General features: G+C 35.5%; 1 protein-coding gene across 1 annotated transcript in view; it reads right to left on the bottom strand.

Annotated features, from left to right (window-relative positions):
* The window catches only part of ADAMTS20 (ADAM metallopeptidase with thrombospondin type 1 motif 20), a 90,811-nt gene that overhangs the window by 28,606 nt on the left and 43,186 nt on the right, over nt 1–19,019 (bottom strand). Inside the window, exons 12-26 of the mRNA XM_062020444.1 lie at nt 16,072–16,217; nt 14,549–14,730; nt 14,304–14,440; nt 13,030–13,147; nt 10,020–10,115; nt 8,686–8,852; nt 8,455–8,584; nt 7,283–7,409; nt 6,125–6,335; nt 5,424–5,588; nt 4,567–4,731; nt 2,513–2,635; nt 1,906–2,013; nt 593–757; nt 55–345 (exon numbers count right to left, since the gene is read on the bottom strand). Of these exons, the coding sequence (XP_061876428.1) occupies nt 55–345; nt 593–757; nt 1,906–2,013; nt 2,513–2,635; nt 4,567–4,731; nt 5,424–5,588; nt 6,125–6,335; nt 7,283–7,409; nt 8,455–8,584; nt 8,686–8,852; nt 10,020–10,115; nt 13,030–13,147; nt 14,304–14,440; nt 14,549–14,730; nt 16,072–16,217 (2,331 nt within the window). The remainder of the gene's footprint in view (nt 1–54; nt 346–592; nt 758–1,905; nt 2,014–2,512; nt 2,636–4,566; nt 4,732–5,423; nt 5,589–6,124; nt 6,336–7,282; nt 7,410–8,454; nt 8,585–8,685; nt 8,853–10,019; nt 10,116–13,029; nt 13,148–14,303; nt 14,441–14,548; nt 14,731–16,071; nt 16,218–19,019) is intronic.

Raw genomic sequence — 19,019 nt, 5'->3', positions numbered from 1 at the left:
AATCTTAATGCACTTGTGAGAGAACAAATTAATATATTAACAAAAAATTCTTACTGCTCCCCAGGGTCCAGTTCTCCACTGATATCCTCCCCCAGAAGGACGGTTCCAATGGTTTATATTGTCTTGTGGATGGTGTATTGGAAGGTAACCTGTTTCTGGAAAATGGCTTGGATGGTCACGTGTTTTTGGAACACGATGATAAACTGGCGGACACGGTGGCATGTTACATTCTTGTTCTTTGGAAGGTCGGCCTTCAGGATCACAGTAATCCTCGTTGATTTGTTGATGATAGTTGACACAGACAACTTGTCTCGTTACTATTCCACTATCACACGTAACTGTGCACTGACCAAAAATGAACCCAGTATTTGTGACAGAACATTGATAATTAATGACTAAAGACATTTATATTTACTTTTGACAGTAAGAAACATATAGACAGTAAGAAACATATACTTTGTTTTTTCAAGGGATGTGATTTCAATCACACTTGCACACAGAATATAAAGTCCCAATTTCTATATCAGAGACTTTTGCCAATAATCTAAATATGCACATGAAAAATTAAAAAGAAGTTGCAATTAATACTTACAGGGGACCAGTTTCCAACTTGCCACTCTCCACATGGGCTAAAGCAGCTTGAAATTTCAGCTGGTCGGGGTAAATGAGCACAGAAAGATTCATCTGCTACTCCTCCATGAGCATCTCTACAACTCACATACCGAGCACGATCACCCTTCCCACAGGATGCAGAGCACTGTCAGAGAACAATCCAAGTTTACTGCACTTTAGGACACCAAACCAATATCATGCAAGCATCTAAAATACTAGCATAACTTACTACCAGCTTGACTTTAGAATTAAACACTGAGAACCAGATTTCCACTTCCCACTGATAAAGCCATGCATTCAGGAACGAAAGTGAAATACTGCAGGACAGTTTAGGCTTTAAGAATTCCGGTTGCCTTGGAACTGAATTGCATGGCCTTAACTCTTGTGAGGCAACTCAGCGTATCTGAACAGGCAGCATTTCAACTGCAGCATGGAATTGTTACACAAAGGCAAAATTTTTTATTTATTCACCAGAGAAGCATTAGAGTGACTTCCCGAACATTTTAGTTATTACACAGTGATGCTATATTTACACCAACTGATAAAATCTCTTATTCACAGTCCATTTGTCATTCTAGTTTATATTAGTGTTTTCCAGTGAACCCCTTCTGATGCCTTCATAGCTGAGGAGTTCAAGGTGGATTTAGTGAAGAGTTTGATTACCTTCCATCTATGCACTCTTAACCCCTAAAATTAGTTGTGCAAAGACATAATTGTTATATGCTTCGTTAAGAACCTCAAGAGATTAAGACACACCCAAATTTTAATAATTTTGAATTTTTGCATCTCTGTCAAGTAAAACTAATTTTCAACACTATCAAAATCAAAAATTCTTCCCTTAAACAGATTCCCCAGAAAGCATTTCTTACGAGGTTTATTTTACAAATTATGTATTATTAAACCTTTAAATACTCAAACTGTTTCATATACTTGTTCACATAAAAGATTTACACTATATTTTAGAATGAAAGATATTCTCTGTACTCAGAAATGGAGCAATTATTTTTTCTAAAAAAACCCACTTCCTTGCACACTCTCAGTCATATAAAGCTATTTTGCTCTGAAGCCCAGCTCCTAGAATCCTGGTTTTATCCCCTCTTTATTTTCCCTGGCTAGATTTGAAGCACATAGATTTTGGTGGAAGCATCTACCTCCTCCTTAAGAAATAGGTTCTTAAAAATATCACTTAGAATTCCCTTGAAATTTATCTCAAGCAGATTTCAGTCTGAAAACTAATGAGAGCTTTATGGAAAAATGGTGAAGGAATGGAGGACTCTTTTGTACATTACATACTGGGGTCCATGATCCATATCTCCATTGGGTCACCTTCCCCAGATGAACTACAGGAAGTGATGTAGTCCATAATTTTGTGTTTTCTGGACAAGAGGGCAATTCACATTCCTGTGGAAGTGAGAAAAATAAAAAACATGCTTGCAAAATATGTGATTTGGAAGAGTCAAATGTAAAGCAGAATCTCTGTGGGAGCCATTTATCATTACAATAAGCCAGTATCAATTAACAAGCAAATACCATTTTCTAACTTTTCTCTGGTGTTATTCAAAGCCTTTTCATTGAATTGGTTTGCAGAATTATAGAGAATACCAAGCCAGTTAGGTGCTATGAATCATGGCAAGCAGTCTCCTTACAAAATGGTATATGGTTGAACTTCCCCCCCTCTAAATAATCAAAGGCCTTTGGATCCTTTCAATCCTATACCAAATTCTAAGATCTCCAATCTCCAAATCATTCTGCTTTTACTTAATTCCCTGGGCCAAATCTGAAGCTCGGGAAAAAATGCAGATAGTAAACTGCAAGTTCCCTTAAAGAGAGAGTAGACAACACTTGTATTTATGTGCTTTTAACTAAAAAGTACAATCAGCTGAAAAGTTTTTTAACTTACCTGGTTATCTCTAGGACGAGTAGCAGCATTACACTCCCTGTCATCATCCAAAATAACTCCGTACATCCCAGTAACACATTTGACTGCACGCATCTGGTATCCATGTCCACACGTTACAGCACACTGTTAAAGTCAATAATTTGATACACTTGAAATAGCACTATTTGTTGTCAAATTTAATTTGTAATTACATTTTCTGTTTTAAAAATCTTTCCAGAATTAATAGAAATGAGTACTGGGATGGTGTTAACTTCCCTCATGACAGACCATAAGAGGCTTAAACAGTGTCAAAACCACACCAATATTTTGACTGTTGCCAAACAGTGCTTGTGCAGGATAAAGGCTTTCTCTCCCTGCAGTGAGTAGGGTAGAGGTTGGCAGGGAACAGAGCCAGGACAGCTGACCCAAACTGATCAAAAGGACAATCCAAGCTATATAACATCGTACTCAACAATAAAAGCTGGGTTAGAGGAAGTGTCTTTGGAGTGGCTTCTAAATGAATCACTGGCTGTAGCTGTCAAATGTCTTTCTCTTCACTATAGATTTTTACAAGAGCACGCTCTTGTCAAAACACACCTAACATTTTAGATGGTTGAAAATATTATGTCACAAAATCCATCCTATAAATGCTGTGGCTCAAAAACAAACACTTCTGAAAACTCAGGTTGTGACTACCTATTACCAGATGGTATGGTGGAAAAACTGCAATGGAAAGCTCTGCTCCAGTGACATGGACTGGTAAACTGCTTGTACAAGCTATTCCAACAAGGCTATGCACAGTGATTTTTTTTTTATTCAGAAGAATTATATCCTGAGGCTGAATTAATTATTTCAGTTTTTCATTTAGCTTTTGGGAGTGGAAAGCTATCAACTTGTGATCAAAAGATTATTCATAAGGAATTCAATATTATTTTAGACAACAATGTGATTAAGAATACACTTAATTTCCAAAAGTGTATTTATTCAGTATTTTACTACCAAGCTATATGTAAAAAATTAAATACCAGCTGCTACTCAGTTATGAATTCTCACTAACACCCAACAAACACTGAATTATCCAACAATTCTGTTGGTTTGAGTAACTCACCCTTGAAATTGAATACTTTATTTTTTTAAATTAATTCTCATCTATTTGGTAACAAAAGGTTCCTTTGCAAATTGATTCAATTTTTTGCAAATTTTGCAGCCACTCTGGTATACATTAGATGAGCATCATTTAACATGGGAACATATTTAACAACAGCACTTTCACATAAAAAACATGGCAGATCTTTTATCACTGAAGGTTAAAACAAAACATAAAATTCTTTTTGCCTGCTATTATTAGCATATACACTACTATGATCTTAAAGATACCACTTCAATATGCCCACATATCTATAAATATTTTGTCTTTTACCTGTCTTATTCATAGAATCATAGAATGGTAGGGGTTGGAAGGGATCTTTAGAGATCATTTAGTCCAACGCCTTTGCAGAAGCAGGTCCACCTAGATCAGGTCACATAGGAACATGTCCAGGTGGGTCCTGAAGACCTCCAAGGAAGGAGACACCACAACCTCCCCAGGCATCAGGTAGCCTCATCTGACAGAGTTGATTTGTTATTTGTTTGGTTTTTTGGTTTTGGGTTTTTTTTTTTTAGGGGGGGGAGGTGTTTTGTTTTTATGGTAGGGATTGGAAGGGACTAAAGCAGGTGCTAAAGCAGGTCCACCTAGATCATGTCACTCAGGAACGTGTCCAGACAGGTTTTGAAAATCTCTAGAGAAGCAGATTCCACTTGCTATTTCCATTTTCATTATTTTAGAAATGTAATATATTCACGAGTAAAAGTATCTTTACTATTAAGGCTCGGTGTAAACTAATACTTTAGGCATTTAACTTATATGTGAGTATTCCTAAATTACAGGTCAGGCAGCCAATAAGAGCAAACAAATATGTGAATTGATTCAACCAAAGTAACTGCTTAAGATACAATTTAAGTATTTAAAAGGTAAGTTTTTGTGATCACTCTGTCTAAACTATAAAACATGAAGCCAGGAATCCTTATGTACTCACTGATCCCCATGGCCCTACTTGCCAAGATGCACATTCGTGAAGTTCACAGGATGTCATTGATTCTGGTCTATCACGTGCATTGCAGAAATCATCTCTCAGTTGTTCATCATGAAGTTGGCACCATACTTGGCGATGCTTCATTCCTTTGCCACATGTCACAGGACACTGTAAAATTATTAGTTATCAGTTTGTAAAGTCATGATTTTGCAGTAATGGTTTCACTTTCTTTTAGCAATCTCTTGGATTCTAAAGATCACATACTAACAAAAATATTCCAAGAATCTAAGTAGTTCAACAAAATTACTTTTTTCATGAACTCTCCATTTCCTATGAACATCAAGCCAAATGCTAATACAAAGAAATCACAATGAAGTTTCTAAAGCTACACAAATATGAGTAGAATGTAGAGATTATTTATTTCCATTAGAATAAAAAAAAGTAGTTTCAAAATATGTGTGCACGTAACACAGCTTTCACAGGAAAAATCTTTATATATTACTCTTTTATACCCATATAATCCACAATAAACCAGATATAATTCTGTTCTTCAGTTGGCTGAATGCTTCATAAAAGAAGCAGGCATATCACTGCAGATGATTTACTTTAAGTAGCTTCATTACCTCGTTTTAATATAACAACATTTCAGAGAAAAATGAAAGCAAATTCTAGGTGTGTTTTTCAGAAGTTCTCTTGCCATTTGTACATCTGAGATGTACAGCAGACAAATCCTAGGATTTCAGAATTTTTGTTGTTATATGCCCCAAATAGCCAGAACAAAACACCTAAACACATTAAAAAAAAAGCTTATTTTAATATTGATTACATATTGAATACTGACCAAGGCCATGGTTCATTACCTCACTCCACTCACTAACAGACCAGCTTGGACATAAGAATTCATTGCAACTCTGTGTTACAAGTCTAGGAAGTCCCTGGCATTCTCTATCAGCAAGATGACGGCCCAAATTGTTCATACAAAAAGCTTCTCTGGTTTTGACACCTCTTTCACAGCTCCTGGAACACTGCAGTGCATAGACAACATTATGAAAACAGGAAACACAACATGATAAAATTAGGTCAAAATACATAATCTGTCTTCAAAGTTAAAGACACTAATGATTGTATTAGACAAATGCATTTTACATTTAATCCATAGACTGCTAATACGTTCACATGAGAGAAATTTGGCACATTTTTAGTAGTACCAAAATAAAACTCCTTTGAGATGAAAATTAAAGCTGAAATTGTACTTATCCCTTTTCTCCAAAATCCTCTCAGAACTAAATTATCAAGACTGTAAATAAAATATATACCTTTAACCACCAGATCATCTCTCCTAAATTCCAAAACCATGCTGCAAACAATTTAGCTACAGTTTCTTAAAAAAATGTGAGGAAGTTGCTGAAATATAATTGGTATCAGCTCCTCATTATAACTCTGCATTTTTCAGCCATTATCTTCTTTTAATTACTTTAACTAAAGAAAAAAACCAAAATAAATTTCATACAAACACTGACCAGAACTATAAAGGCACTGTTATAAAGTTTTGAATTTGTACCTCTGACCATTCTGTGTAGTGCCAACTTGTTAACATACAGTCACCATGGCAGAGCTCTCTGTTTGGTGGTTTCTGCTGATCAGCACAGTAATTATCATCCACTGGAGCACTGAGTCCTTTAGAAATGGAGTACTTCATACAGCGGATCTCTATAGACCGATACCCTGGGCCACACTTTGATGTGCAGTCACTTTTGCCAACACTGTGCCACCTACAAGGATAAACTGTTATAGGAAGCTAACTATGTTCTAAAAAATAAGACCATGGTGAATAAAGCCACTCAGAGAATCATAGAATGGTTTGGGTTGGAAGTGATCTTAAAGATCACTTAGTTTCAATCCCAATGCCATGCCCCTTCCAAATCCAACCTTCCACTAGACCAGGTTGCTCTAAGCCCCATCCAACCTGGCCTTGAACACTTCAAGGGATGGGGCACCCATAACCTCTCCAGGCAACCTGTTACAGTGCCTCATCACGCTCACAGGGAAGAACTTCTTCCTAATACTGAATCTCAGCCTGCTTTCTTCTAGTTTGAAGTAATTACCCCCTGAAATTGTAATGTAAATATAATTAGGTAATTTAGGGAACAGATAAAACTGTAAAATCTATCTCATGACTGTAATTTTCAAAGCGATATAAAACAATTTGATTCACAGGCTTAAAACCCTATTCTTAAAATTACAGGTTCCTCTGTCTTAATCTCCTAGGTGACTTTGAAAAATCTAAGCTGTAATTCTAACTATTCATTGCCTGAACATTTCACTGGGGGCTTTCTTGGAGTGCAAAAATGCAAATCTTTTTCAAACTAGTTCTAGTTATGGGTGCAATTCCAGTGAAAAATTTATTCTGTCCAGCAATACAAGTTTTTGTGCCAGAATACACAGGATATATTCACAATCCTAACAAAAGACTTTGTACTTTATCAATAAAAATTAGAAAAGAATACTACTTCTACTTAAGATTCAGACATATAAACATAATGTATAAATCCATTATACCAATAGACTTAAGGAATGGAAGAGGAGACAGGATGGATGAGGGAGGTAGAGAAGGGTGGAGGAACAGAAGATAACGGAATCGGAATTACTTTGTTTCAATATCTAGTAACAAAAATCTGTAAGACTACAAAAGCTCCATCAGTTAGGAATCTCTTTTTACCTTAATTCACAATCTGTATTACATTCCTCAAAAACATCTGGTACAGTGGGTATAAGTTCACATCTTTGATCAGACACTACCACATGATCAGTTTTACGTATACATGTCATTCTTCGTCTTCGGGTACCTTGAAAGGAAGCAAATGTAGAAAAAAAAAAAAAGCCTAAGTGCCTTTTTACACTATTAAATTATAGATATCATTTAGGAATTTAACTGAGATATCCTATTAATACTAACTGCCATTACAGCAGATTCTAAACATGCTGCTTTGTGCAGCTGACAAGTGGAGAACACCCTTGTCCCAGTCACCCTTGCTATCCCCCAGCTTTATTACAGATTATCAGTTCCCAAAACACTGCAAAAGTGCAACAGTCCATCTACTCATCAGGCTAAGTATTACAAATGCATCACATCTGTCATTTGCTAACTACCAAATTTCCAACCCACCATGTTAACTTCAAGGCTGTGATGGTTTTTTTCCAGGAAGCAGAAAATTTTATCTGGAATGCGGGGAGAAGTTGTATATTTGGCAGATATTTCACTTCTCCAGCACATAAGCACGTCTACAGGCTAACTCAAAACCAGAAGAAACTCACCATCATGAATCTACAGGTATTTCTGTCACTTGCTAACAAGAGTATCTATCAAAGCTCTGTGTACATACACTTTATATACACACTTCATACACATTGCGGTTTTATTTTTACACTGTAATGACCTAAAGAGTAACAGCTTAAAAATTGTCAAATATATCTTTAAATAGCTTCACTCAACATAGCAGATAACCAAAAAAGACAAATAAATATATATGAAAGACACTAGACAAATCAATGACCATCTGGAAACAGGATAATGGAAGCCTAATACATATTAGTATGCATTAGGATGCATCAGACTTGATTCAACTATTTTTTTAACAAACCACTGCTAGAGCTACATGAGAAAGGAATACTGCTGTTATTGAATGCAGAATTGCATTGCATAAATACTGAAAATGGCAAAACAAAATTAGAAGTCATTTAGCCCTTAAAGGTTCTGTGCACCTAAAGTTTACTCAAGAGTGCTGAGTTCTTTCCTTATAAGTAGAGGTGACTACTTATGCCTACTTAAGACTAGACTCTTCCTAAATGTCATCAGGTCTTTGGTTCTGGTGACAAAAGAATTCATATTACCTTGACACATCCTGCTGCAGTCTTGCCAGGGTCCATAAGGATCCCACGTAAACAGATCACTCCTTTCTTGTATTGGGATACTGAATGAATAACGCACATCAGGGTTGTATAAATTCCCTACACACAAAACCTTAATTGAGATAAAACAATAGCTGGTTTTCAGTGAATTTGAACATTAACATAATGATCATGTAGCAAATTTTTAAACTTATGAAAAAAGTAAACATGCACCTGTAAGATTAGTTCTTCTTCGATTCTATCAGTGCTGTTAATTCGTTCTACTGTATTGTTTGAACCACTGTACTCAAAAATGGCTCCTTGTATATTGATTTCTCTTTTTGACATGCTTACAACAAAATTTCCATTCAAGATAAAATTTCCATGAATATCAGACAAAGCTACAAGTAAAATAAAATATTGGAAATAAAGTATCCATATAATTCAAAGGTTCTATCAATAAAAACTCTCAATGTAACTTCTCATAAACACTTAGCTTTATTTTAGTCCATGTGTAACACTTTAAAACTGTATACAACAGTTTCTAATGCATTAATTCAATCCTGACCATCAGTAACTTTTCTCTGCATTAACAACATGACATTAATCATATTTGCTCTGATGAAGGGTTCACTGCAGTCATCACTTTTACATTTGGTTAGGTTCAGCTGTTGGAGATGGAAACAATAATGATCTGCATTTCTGGCCTGTTCTAGCCCACATTCTTGTATTTGCTAGAGCTACGTTTCCTGAAGAGGCTTTAAAAGTAAATTTTAAAGTAAAAAGAAAGTAAATTATTTAAACACTTATAATAGTGATTTAATATAATGACCAATTCACAATAATGAAGATGAATAAGCAGCTAAAAGAAATGTTAAGTAATTTTTTAAGTGAAGGCCTGTTATTCAAGCATTTCTACATTTGAAATGGTAGGTAACGTCAGGGTCAGTTCTGTGTTCAACAAGACAAGAAGTAGTAAGCAAAAACTGAGTAGGATAGTAACAGAAGAACAGACAGAAGGAAAATATGCATCAATATTCTCTAAGGCACTTCAGATAGAAGTAATGTGAAATAGAACAATCATGATTTTTGGCATAATGTGCTTACAAATTCTTTCATGCACTTGCAAATCTATCAACATGTGATCATTATACTCAGACATGACAGAAAGACAGAAAGATGATACAACTGCTAAGTTTGATCTGCTTCATTTATAAACAAAGTGTATGCTTTTAAGATTTTAAACCACAAATATCTGTATTATTCCTGAGTTCACTTGTGGAGTTTTAACTAACATTGTCATAGCAAAGTAAAAAAATGACAAAATTCTGCAAAGTGCTAAAATATCTGTTTTCTGACCAATGAACACAGAAGTTTAAAAATTATGAACCTAACAACATCTCACTCATTCTTCCAAAAACTAATATCTAAAGAGAGACTCAGGCAAATGACACAATGTAATTAGACATTTACTCTAAAGACTATCAGACTTCTGATGGTACGTATCTAGAGCAGACTCCTGTCAAGAGCACAAGAACTCTGCATCAATATCATACACAGGCTTTTACCAAGATAGTTGTCATCTTCTGGTTTCCCCGAGTAGCTGTGCTGCCGAATATCAATGTTTGTTGCTCCTTTGGGAATATTTATGACAACATTGTAACCTGAAAGGTGATTATTCACAAATTAATCATAAGCAAAAACAGTCAAATACTGGTAAATACGAGCACACATTTATGTAGTTTTATTCACAAAACCCTAAAGTACATCAGTGACAACTGCTGAATGCCCCAAAGTTTTAGGAAGGAAATGTGAATATCTTCATGCATATTAAATTTCTTTGCTATTGGTTTTTGGTTTAGTTTTTAATCAGTTGAACTGAACTTTTATTTTCATAACTCATTAAAATTCATGTTAAAAAACCATTAATTAAATTTACCAATAACATGGCTTCAACCTACTCAGAAAAACCTGTAGAGAGCAGTACTAAATCTAAAAAGCAGTCAAGTAGATCAAGTGGGAATCAGGGAACACTGTGGCTCCTAATTTTTTTTACAAGTCTGAATACATCACTTAACATGAAATATCTCCACTGTCTTTTTATACAGTGGTATTAGTTTGTCTCACAAGATTATTGCATGACAGCACTCTAATGAATGAGTCTTAAATACTTCAAGATGACAGTGTTTCAGGCCATACACATAGGTAAATACATGAGAGAAACTAGCCATGCCTGATGCACATTCTGCTATTTAAAATGCTACCCTAGTGTGCTCCCTTCAAAATACAAATGCCGCACAGCTGAGTTATCGTTTCCTTTAATATCTCCAACTACTATGATGGCAGCCTTGTCACAAGGTAACAAAATTGGTGCATCAATTTCTAGAACTTTCTAGAACTGAAATCTAGATCGTGCCTAGATTTCTAGAAAAGATTTCTAGAACTGTCGCTCTGTACATGAGTATAGGTTAAAAAAACCCAAAACTGTCCATCACAGATGCTAATCACAAATAGGATTTTTCTGTCTATGAAAAACTGAGTGTGGCAAACACTGGCAACAAATAATAAACATAAACATGAAATCTGAAACATTAAAATAATCTTTGCTAACTTTTCCATTTATTTTGCTATGTTAACAGTCTTGCTGTGATTTAACTTTCATTAGTTCACCCACCTCTGTGAGTAAAAATTTAGAAGGCAATATCTTTTTCAATTTCATAATTCATTAACTCCCCAGTACTTTTAATCTATTAAAATTAAAGGCCATGCATTTAGACGAGCATTTAATCTAATATCAGGTCCACGACATTTACCAGCTGGGGGCAGCAATGTCATCGCAAATTGACAAGCTGCATGCTCTGGATGAACATGCAGCTTTTGATCAGTCTTCTAACAGACTGGGAAGAAAACCAAAACACACTCAAGAAAGCCCCTCATCTCACATGCTGAACATCTTGTGGCAATAGAAGGCCAAGAAGACAAAATATGGAACTAAATTTTACACAAAACTGCACAGTATGTTGTCAAGGATGCAGAGGAAAATAGGGAATAGGGCACTAGGAATCATCATTTTCAAGGAAATCCTGAGACACTAGGTCAATGCAATAATAATAGACAACACAATAACTGTATGTACATAATTAGATTACTGTTTCCTAAACTGGGAGCTAAGTAAATTGGCATTTCATTGTAATGAATTTCACTGCCGTTCAAACACTTAATGACAACATTGTAACTGTATGTACCACAGGCTGCAATTGTCTAATTCCAAGTTCTGCCTTAAATGACTAGTGTCAATATGGAAGTGAATCAGCTGAAGTTAGAAGAAAAAGATCAAGTGCACAAACTTGGCCATACTTATCTTGTGATCCTAATTCAGAGTTCTTTGGGAAAAGAGCATTTCCTCAGACATGTTTTCAGTTATTAGCCTAGGGAATTCATAGGCCTGCAACAGACACTGAAATTCTTGTCATCAGCTAGCTATGACTTCTTGTTTGCATAGCCATACTCTTACTTGAGCATTCCTGAGTGATAATCACAAATGTTTAGTATACTGTTGAGTAGTATCAGAAATCCAGTCTCTAATAGTTAATTGTGTCTTCCTCCAACTTCTCTTAACAGGCATAAGAAAAGTTATGTGTATTTGTATGGGAAGGGTAGCTGTATTCCACCTGTAAGTTTTTTCGTACTTTTTGCTTGATGCAAGCCCTCTGCCTGGGTAAAAAACCCAAACCAACAGGATCCTGGGCATACTTTCCTCTTCAATCAGAAACTCCTGTGTACTATGAAGATCCTATTTGGCAGCTTTCCAGGTATCATTTTCACTTTGCCTGTGGTCTCTTTCAGCCAGTGAGGCGGCATAAAGGAGCCTTTAGGAATCTGATATCAACCTGGAGACGTCTGTCCCCTATGTCATATACTCTAATTACTTAACTGCACTGCCGCACACATATAATAGTGTCTCCATACTTCCCCAGAAGGATTGGATATATAGAAACTATCAGTAGCTCTATTAGAGAAACTAAATCAAAGAAATGGGAATTACCAGGGTTATTCAGAAGTTTCTCATTCACTACATGCCAGTGAAGAGGAAAGAACATAAACGTTGCTGCCCATGTTCTCTGGAAAGAGAAGGCTCACATTTCACGGGCTATCTTTTTCACTGTAGGAAAAAAGGAACCTCATCATCTGCTCACACCACAGATTTCTTGCTATCTTTTTACACAACCAAAAGGAGACACTGGACTAAGTCCTTCAACTGAAGTAGTTTCAGATAAGAGAATGCAAAGTGAAAAGCAGGAAGCTTTCTTCCTTTTAAAGATTCGTCATCATATCTTTTATTGGTGTCTTTTATTTTGATCTTAGAGTAGATTAATATTTTCTCTCCCTAGAATGGGTTAGCATGTCACAGTGTTTGCCTCTGCATCCTCAAGAAGGCACATGTGACTGAAAATCAGAGATGCTTTTTATTGACAGAGACTTTAAAGAATATAGGCTGAAATTCCACTTCCTCAAATGCGAAACATAATTTCTAAGCATACTGAAATGTGCATTAAAATTTTTAAAAAACAAACATACCATAACGAGCACTGTTGAAAGTACCTGCAAGAGTCTTACATGAAGAATTATCGCCACCACAGATTCCACATTTATCTCTCCTTGCCTTGGAGTTCAAAACGTGATCACAGCCTGCTTGCTACAAAAAAACCATACAATAGCCCTGTTTCACTCAGCCCAACAGAAAACCATGAAAACAAACAATGCAAGCTTCACACTCCCCCAGTACATTCTTATTCACTGCATATATGTGGTCTTCCTTGGCAATTCAAGAAAAGTCTTTTATGGGTTTGGGTACTGAGATCTAAGAACAAAACACAATAGTGCTGTTGTACTAAGAATGTACAAACCAAATATACTAAATATGTTAAGAACTGTATAAAAACACATAATAGTATGTAAAGATTTTGTATTAAAATATTAACACAGTGTATACAACTGAAGTCATCTTTTTAGGACTCCAAGACTTTTTAAATGTAAATATAACTTAAAATGTTACGTGTACATGGTCATCAATTATTTTAACATCTGTCGTTACTGCAAAAGGAGCAATGGAATACACATAGACTATGCTGGTTAAAAAAGCACGAGGACAATTTTTGTTTATGTATTTTCCTTATTTTTTTAAAAAAAATATGATGAACAAGACAATTCTCTGGCATTTCCTCTTTCCTCCTGATTCAAGACTATAAAAAAGGCTACAATTTCTCCTCATCCTGAACTTACTCAGTTTCACTGCAATCAGCAAAACAACCTGGGCTTGACAAAAAAAAATTCTTGACTTGTTGTAACACAGCACCTTGTTTCTCCAAATAAAATCTTGTGGCATTTAATTGCTATTAAACAGTCAATGTTGAAATGACCCTTTTTAAGGGTCAGTTCTACCTGATTTTGCAATGAGACAATAAATACATAAACTAGCTACTCTTGGATTTTCTACTTCTTTACTTCTGTGACAACAGAAATCTGATAGCAATAAACACACCACATACTTCTTTCCTCCCTTTATACCAAATTTTGGATTGGTTTCTCTACTCACTTGGACAGGATTAAGTCTCTTGCATACACGGCTTAATGAGGAAAGACTCTGGGTCTTCAGATTCAACTGTATGTTCTTCACTTAATTGCCTCCACTTCCAGATCTTTAATTTGGTAGGGATTAAAATTAACTTAAAGAAACTCATAACATCTTGCTTTACATGTTTTCAGTAATGGTTATTTGGATTAATATTTAGTATCTGCTTTATCATCTGTTAAAATTGATTTTAATAATTAATAAGTTTAGATTTAAATACCCTGCATAAGCCTTGAACACAAAGGTCATTGGTTTCTGCTCCACAGGGAGTACCATCAGCAACTCTGTCCTTCAGCTGATAGTAGGAAGTTGTTCCAGAAACTCGGCAAAAAAGTTTACAGCGATCTTTCATAGAAACTGGAAAGAAAATCCAACAGGTTTCTTGTCTGTTTAAAACTTTAATTTAAAAGTAACATTTTTATTTCATGTGCACATGAATTGAAAAACAAACTTATAATTACTTACTACCACTGTATTTTGGAATCCAGCGAACAGCAGATGTAAGACCATTGATATTGAAGTGTTTGCCATCAAACTCAGAGCACTGCTGCTCCCGGAAATCTTTCTTGCCTTTTGGACATGAATCAGTATTACATGATCGAAATTTCATCCTGCGGCCAATGCAGTACTTTCCACCATTTCTTGGTCTAACAAAAATAGGAAAATGTAAAACACACTCAGTTCCTTAAATCATTGTTTTCTGTGGCTTGATCCGCTGATCTAATGGGGAAAATCTCACAGCACACTCTGACGTCTCTTACTGACTTTTCCACACACACTCTTATCTTCTATTGCACTGTGCATGTACTTATACACAAGTGAGGAAAATAAAATTCCATGTAAAATACTGCTGCTGAGGTAGGTGGTAATCAAGTTATTGATGTTTATTAACATAGATGACATTTTTACTTCTCTTAATAGTCATAATAATTTTATTGGGGAAAGAGCATTATTAATTTTAATGCTTTTATTGATTTAGCTGAGATTACAGCCCTGTTCTTACAGATGCTGTACTTTGAAATTATTACGTTGCAGAGTGACAAAGAAAGAAGACAGAGTTAGGAGCTGACACACTTTTTTCTGCAGTACTAACACCGGTTTCAGTTTGGGGATCAAAGGAACTAAAAAGGGAAAATTGTGGAAAATGCCCCATTTACTGTAACGTCTAAAATACATTTCCTGTTATAAACCCTGACACACAATAATTCAGTATTAGGTTCTTGAGGAGGAAAAAAATAATAAATCAATGGTATATTGACGCTAATAGTTGCTACAGACTAAGAGAGGCATGTCAAATGGAAACCTAGTGTACTGCCTCTTACTCAGAGAAAGTAAGATTATTTGACTGAGGTTCATTTATCCCACTGGTAATATCAAGATATGAGTTCCAGGAAAAATCCTGAAACTACCCAGGTTGCAGCTATGGTTCTGTTTCTGGAGAAGTTAAGGGTAAAGTTCTCATTGATTTTTATTACAGAGAATGAAATCTACATTGAATTATTCAGTTAATGGAAGTTTCTCATTATAAAGGTAGGCTGCAAATGACTCTGTTGTGACCAGCGTTCGTTGGGGGCATTGCTGGTGGTGATGTTGTAAAAAAGGCTTAAATCAAAGCAAATCAAATGTTTCACTAAAAAGATTACTAGGGAATACATCTTTTTGCACTTTTTACTCCAAAGGAAGTATCTCAATGTTTAAAGAAGCCCTCAGCATTTAAAGCTTAAAAAAAAGATCCTGCCATAATAAGTCTTTACAAATATCTGTAAATATGAATGATACAGTTGAGAGATGAGAGTAATCTAAAAGTTCTCTGCATTTGAGAGTCTGTAGACTTATCTCCCTCTTTGAAAATTGCTGAAAGAAGTCTTTTTCATTGCTGCTTCGATTTGTGCCCCCCAAAACACCTTCATTTTGTTTTAAACCAATTAATTACATCACAACATAATATTGTGATTAGACACTAACGTAAAAGACGATAAAAAACATACTCTGGTCTGTTACACAGCCTGGTGGTGCTCTTGATGCCACCTCCGCAAGTTCTTGAACATGAGCTATAAGGTCCCCACAGTCCCCATTCTCCATCCACAGGACGTGTCTCCACCTCTCTGCTCACACAAATTCCATGGCGGCAGTGCTGCACAGTTGACAAAAAAAATGACATCTGTACGTCAAGCACAAGGTTACTGTGTATTTTAGCCACAGAAAGAATAAAATGTAAGAGCTCACTGCTCTTCATCTGGGTCTGGACATTTTCCAAAAAGTTCAAATTCCTTTAAGATATCCCAGTCGTTGTATTTTCAGAAATGTCCAGAGTTCTTTGCTCTCTATGAAAGCTATTGGAACACAAAAAGTTCCACTTAAATATAAGGAAAAACTACTTTACTGTAAGGGTGAGGGAGCCCTGGCACAGGCTGCCCAGGGAGCGTGTGGAGTCTCCTTCTCTGGACGTTTTCAAAACCCTCCTGGACGTGTTAATGTGCCACCTGATGTAGGTGAACCTACTTTAGCAGGAGCTTCGGCTACATGACTCCTAGAGGTCCCTTCCAACCCACAAACTTGAAAAATAGATTTACAGTTGTCTTTCATTTATGAAATTCATGCTGAATCAAAAAGTGAAAAGGTAAGCTAACAAATCAATTCAAGGTATTTTGAGTATCCCAAGCTAAAAAAATATTGAGCTAAACATCTAGTGGAATTGTTTGAAAAAGCAGGCAAGCATTTAAGACCTTTGTTTATGCTAAAGAAAGATGACACTATAAATTCATGCTTAAACTCACACTTTCATACCTGCAGTAGTAGATGTAAAATGTGCTATGCTTTATTTATATTTTACAAAAATGTCATATTTACTACAAATTCCAAAACCAGTTTTACTATAACCATTAAAACTGAATTAAAGAAGAAAATAATTCTTACAGTAAGATACTACACTGCAATGTCTATTGTGTTACTTCAAATTTTATTCCTGATGGAAGAACTACCTATTTCCAAATAAAAATTTATGTAACAGTGCAATTTTCAGTTTATCTTCTGGGATTTATATTATTAAGATGACAAAGATTGCAAGACTATTCTGTTATGGTCATGTCAGTTATGAGACTTCACCACCCCATATCTGGAAACTGTTATTATCTAAAGAAAGTTGTAATCACAAGCTTTTTTTTTCCCCCCCCTAGAAGTCAGGTGATCAGTCTTTTGCTTCAATGTATTTGCTATCTAAGTCTCTGACTCTGCAAATATTTATCCACTTCAGTGGTTACTTAAAAAGTATGTGACTCAAAAGTCTAAATGAGAATCTTATGATTAGTGCATGTGCGACTTTTCCACAGAACCTGCAGGAATTACCAGCACTAATCCTATTGATGACTTATGGCAGTTGGAATTCTAATTCACTTGTATGCTTTCGAAAAATCTCAAATGGTATATTTGATCGTACAGTGGAATAGTTTACAAACTAAAATAGAATATTTACAAGATACTATAATGTCAGCACTATGTCTCCTGCTGACTTCTATGTGCATAATGTATCCTCAGCTTTGTCCTTGACCCTCTGAAGCATTACTGACTGTCCACATCTGGAGACAAGACATTGGGCAAGATGGACTACATGGGGTCAGTCCTCATATACAATGGAGAGAATTCTGTATTTTAGATGACTGTTTGCAGATCCAGGATTAGACAATCATTAGGTTTGTTCTCAGGAGGGATTCTCCTGGTCGTATTGATAGCGAGTAGTTTATTCCATCTTCCCCTGCAGTACATAATGAATCAGTCAATAAAATCATCAGAACAGATTATAACAATGCAGTTCCTTGTTATTTCTGAAGCCTAGGCTTTGCCTCTCTGTGACACAAAACAGGTCTGAATTATACTGAAGTCTAGAAGGGTTTTGGAAACTAAAGTCTCTGGCACATAAAACAATCGAAGAACCTCTGATACACAGAAAAGAAAACAATTTGAAGATTCCATCCCTCTCTAAAGCTAATTTATATGTTACATAGAATTTCTCAAGAGTTATTACAATGTTACAAATTACATTGTTTACTGGCTTCATTTTATTAAAAAATAATATCTGGAAGCAATTCTTTCCTAAATAGTATATGCTTTTACTATATTGATACTTACACTCATATACTAACAATCATTCTGCTCTCAAAATAGAAATTTGTCACAGAATCAGATTCTCCCGAGTTATGCCTGACTTCCCTATCCAACCTGGAGATAAAAACGCTCACCTGTATAATTCTTTGTCACATCAACTCCTGCGTATGGACCATACCTCTTAAGCCCTGACTCATGCCTTCTAAGAATATGACCATTCAAAGTGATTTTCAAGCCCAAAGCAAATAAAGAACAAAAGCTAGATCTCTATTGTCACATAGCTATTTAAACAATCCAACAAGGTGGATAGATCATCACTGTCTTGATGCAGAGGTTAATGCTTTAACCTCACACGAAAAAAACATCATTACTTCACAGCATATCTTCATATGATTTCTCACTGTAGTGCTTACTGTTAGTTTCCATTACTTTTTCAAGATGCTTTTGGGGTAATGTTGTACTCAAATCTTCTAGCATCTAGCTTCTAGGACCCAATAAAAGACAGACTTTTACACAGTGCAGCGATAAGGTAAATTAAGGAACTGTCCTTAGTATCTCAGAAAATATTTTTTTACTACTATAGGCTGAAGATTCTAATTCTCCCTTCACAAAATGAATATTGCATCCAAATATAGAACATTGACCTAGAGTTTAGGTGGTTCTATCCATCCACAAAAACATTTGCAATAACTTGAAGGAGAGTTTTCAGGGAAAGACAGGGCTATAAAATGAAATTTTATACCCACGACAGCATTATTTTGATCCATAAAAATGCAAAGCACATGTTGACATCTGGGATTTTAATAGCTTATTCAAAAAACTTGTCTTCGATATT

This window comes from Colius striatus, chromosome 1 (assembly GCF_028858725.1).
Source record: "Colius striatus isolate bColStr4 chromosome 1, bColStr4.1.hap1, whole genome shotgun sequence".
NCBI lineage: Eukaryota > Metazoa > Chordata > Aves > Coliiformes > Coliidae > Colius > Colius striatus.
Note: the sequence above shows the minus strand (reverse complement) of the source record. Positions and strands in the feature narration are given on the sequence as shown.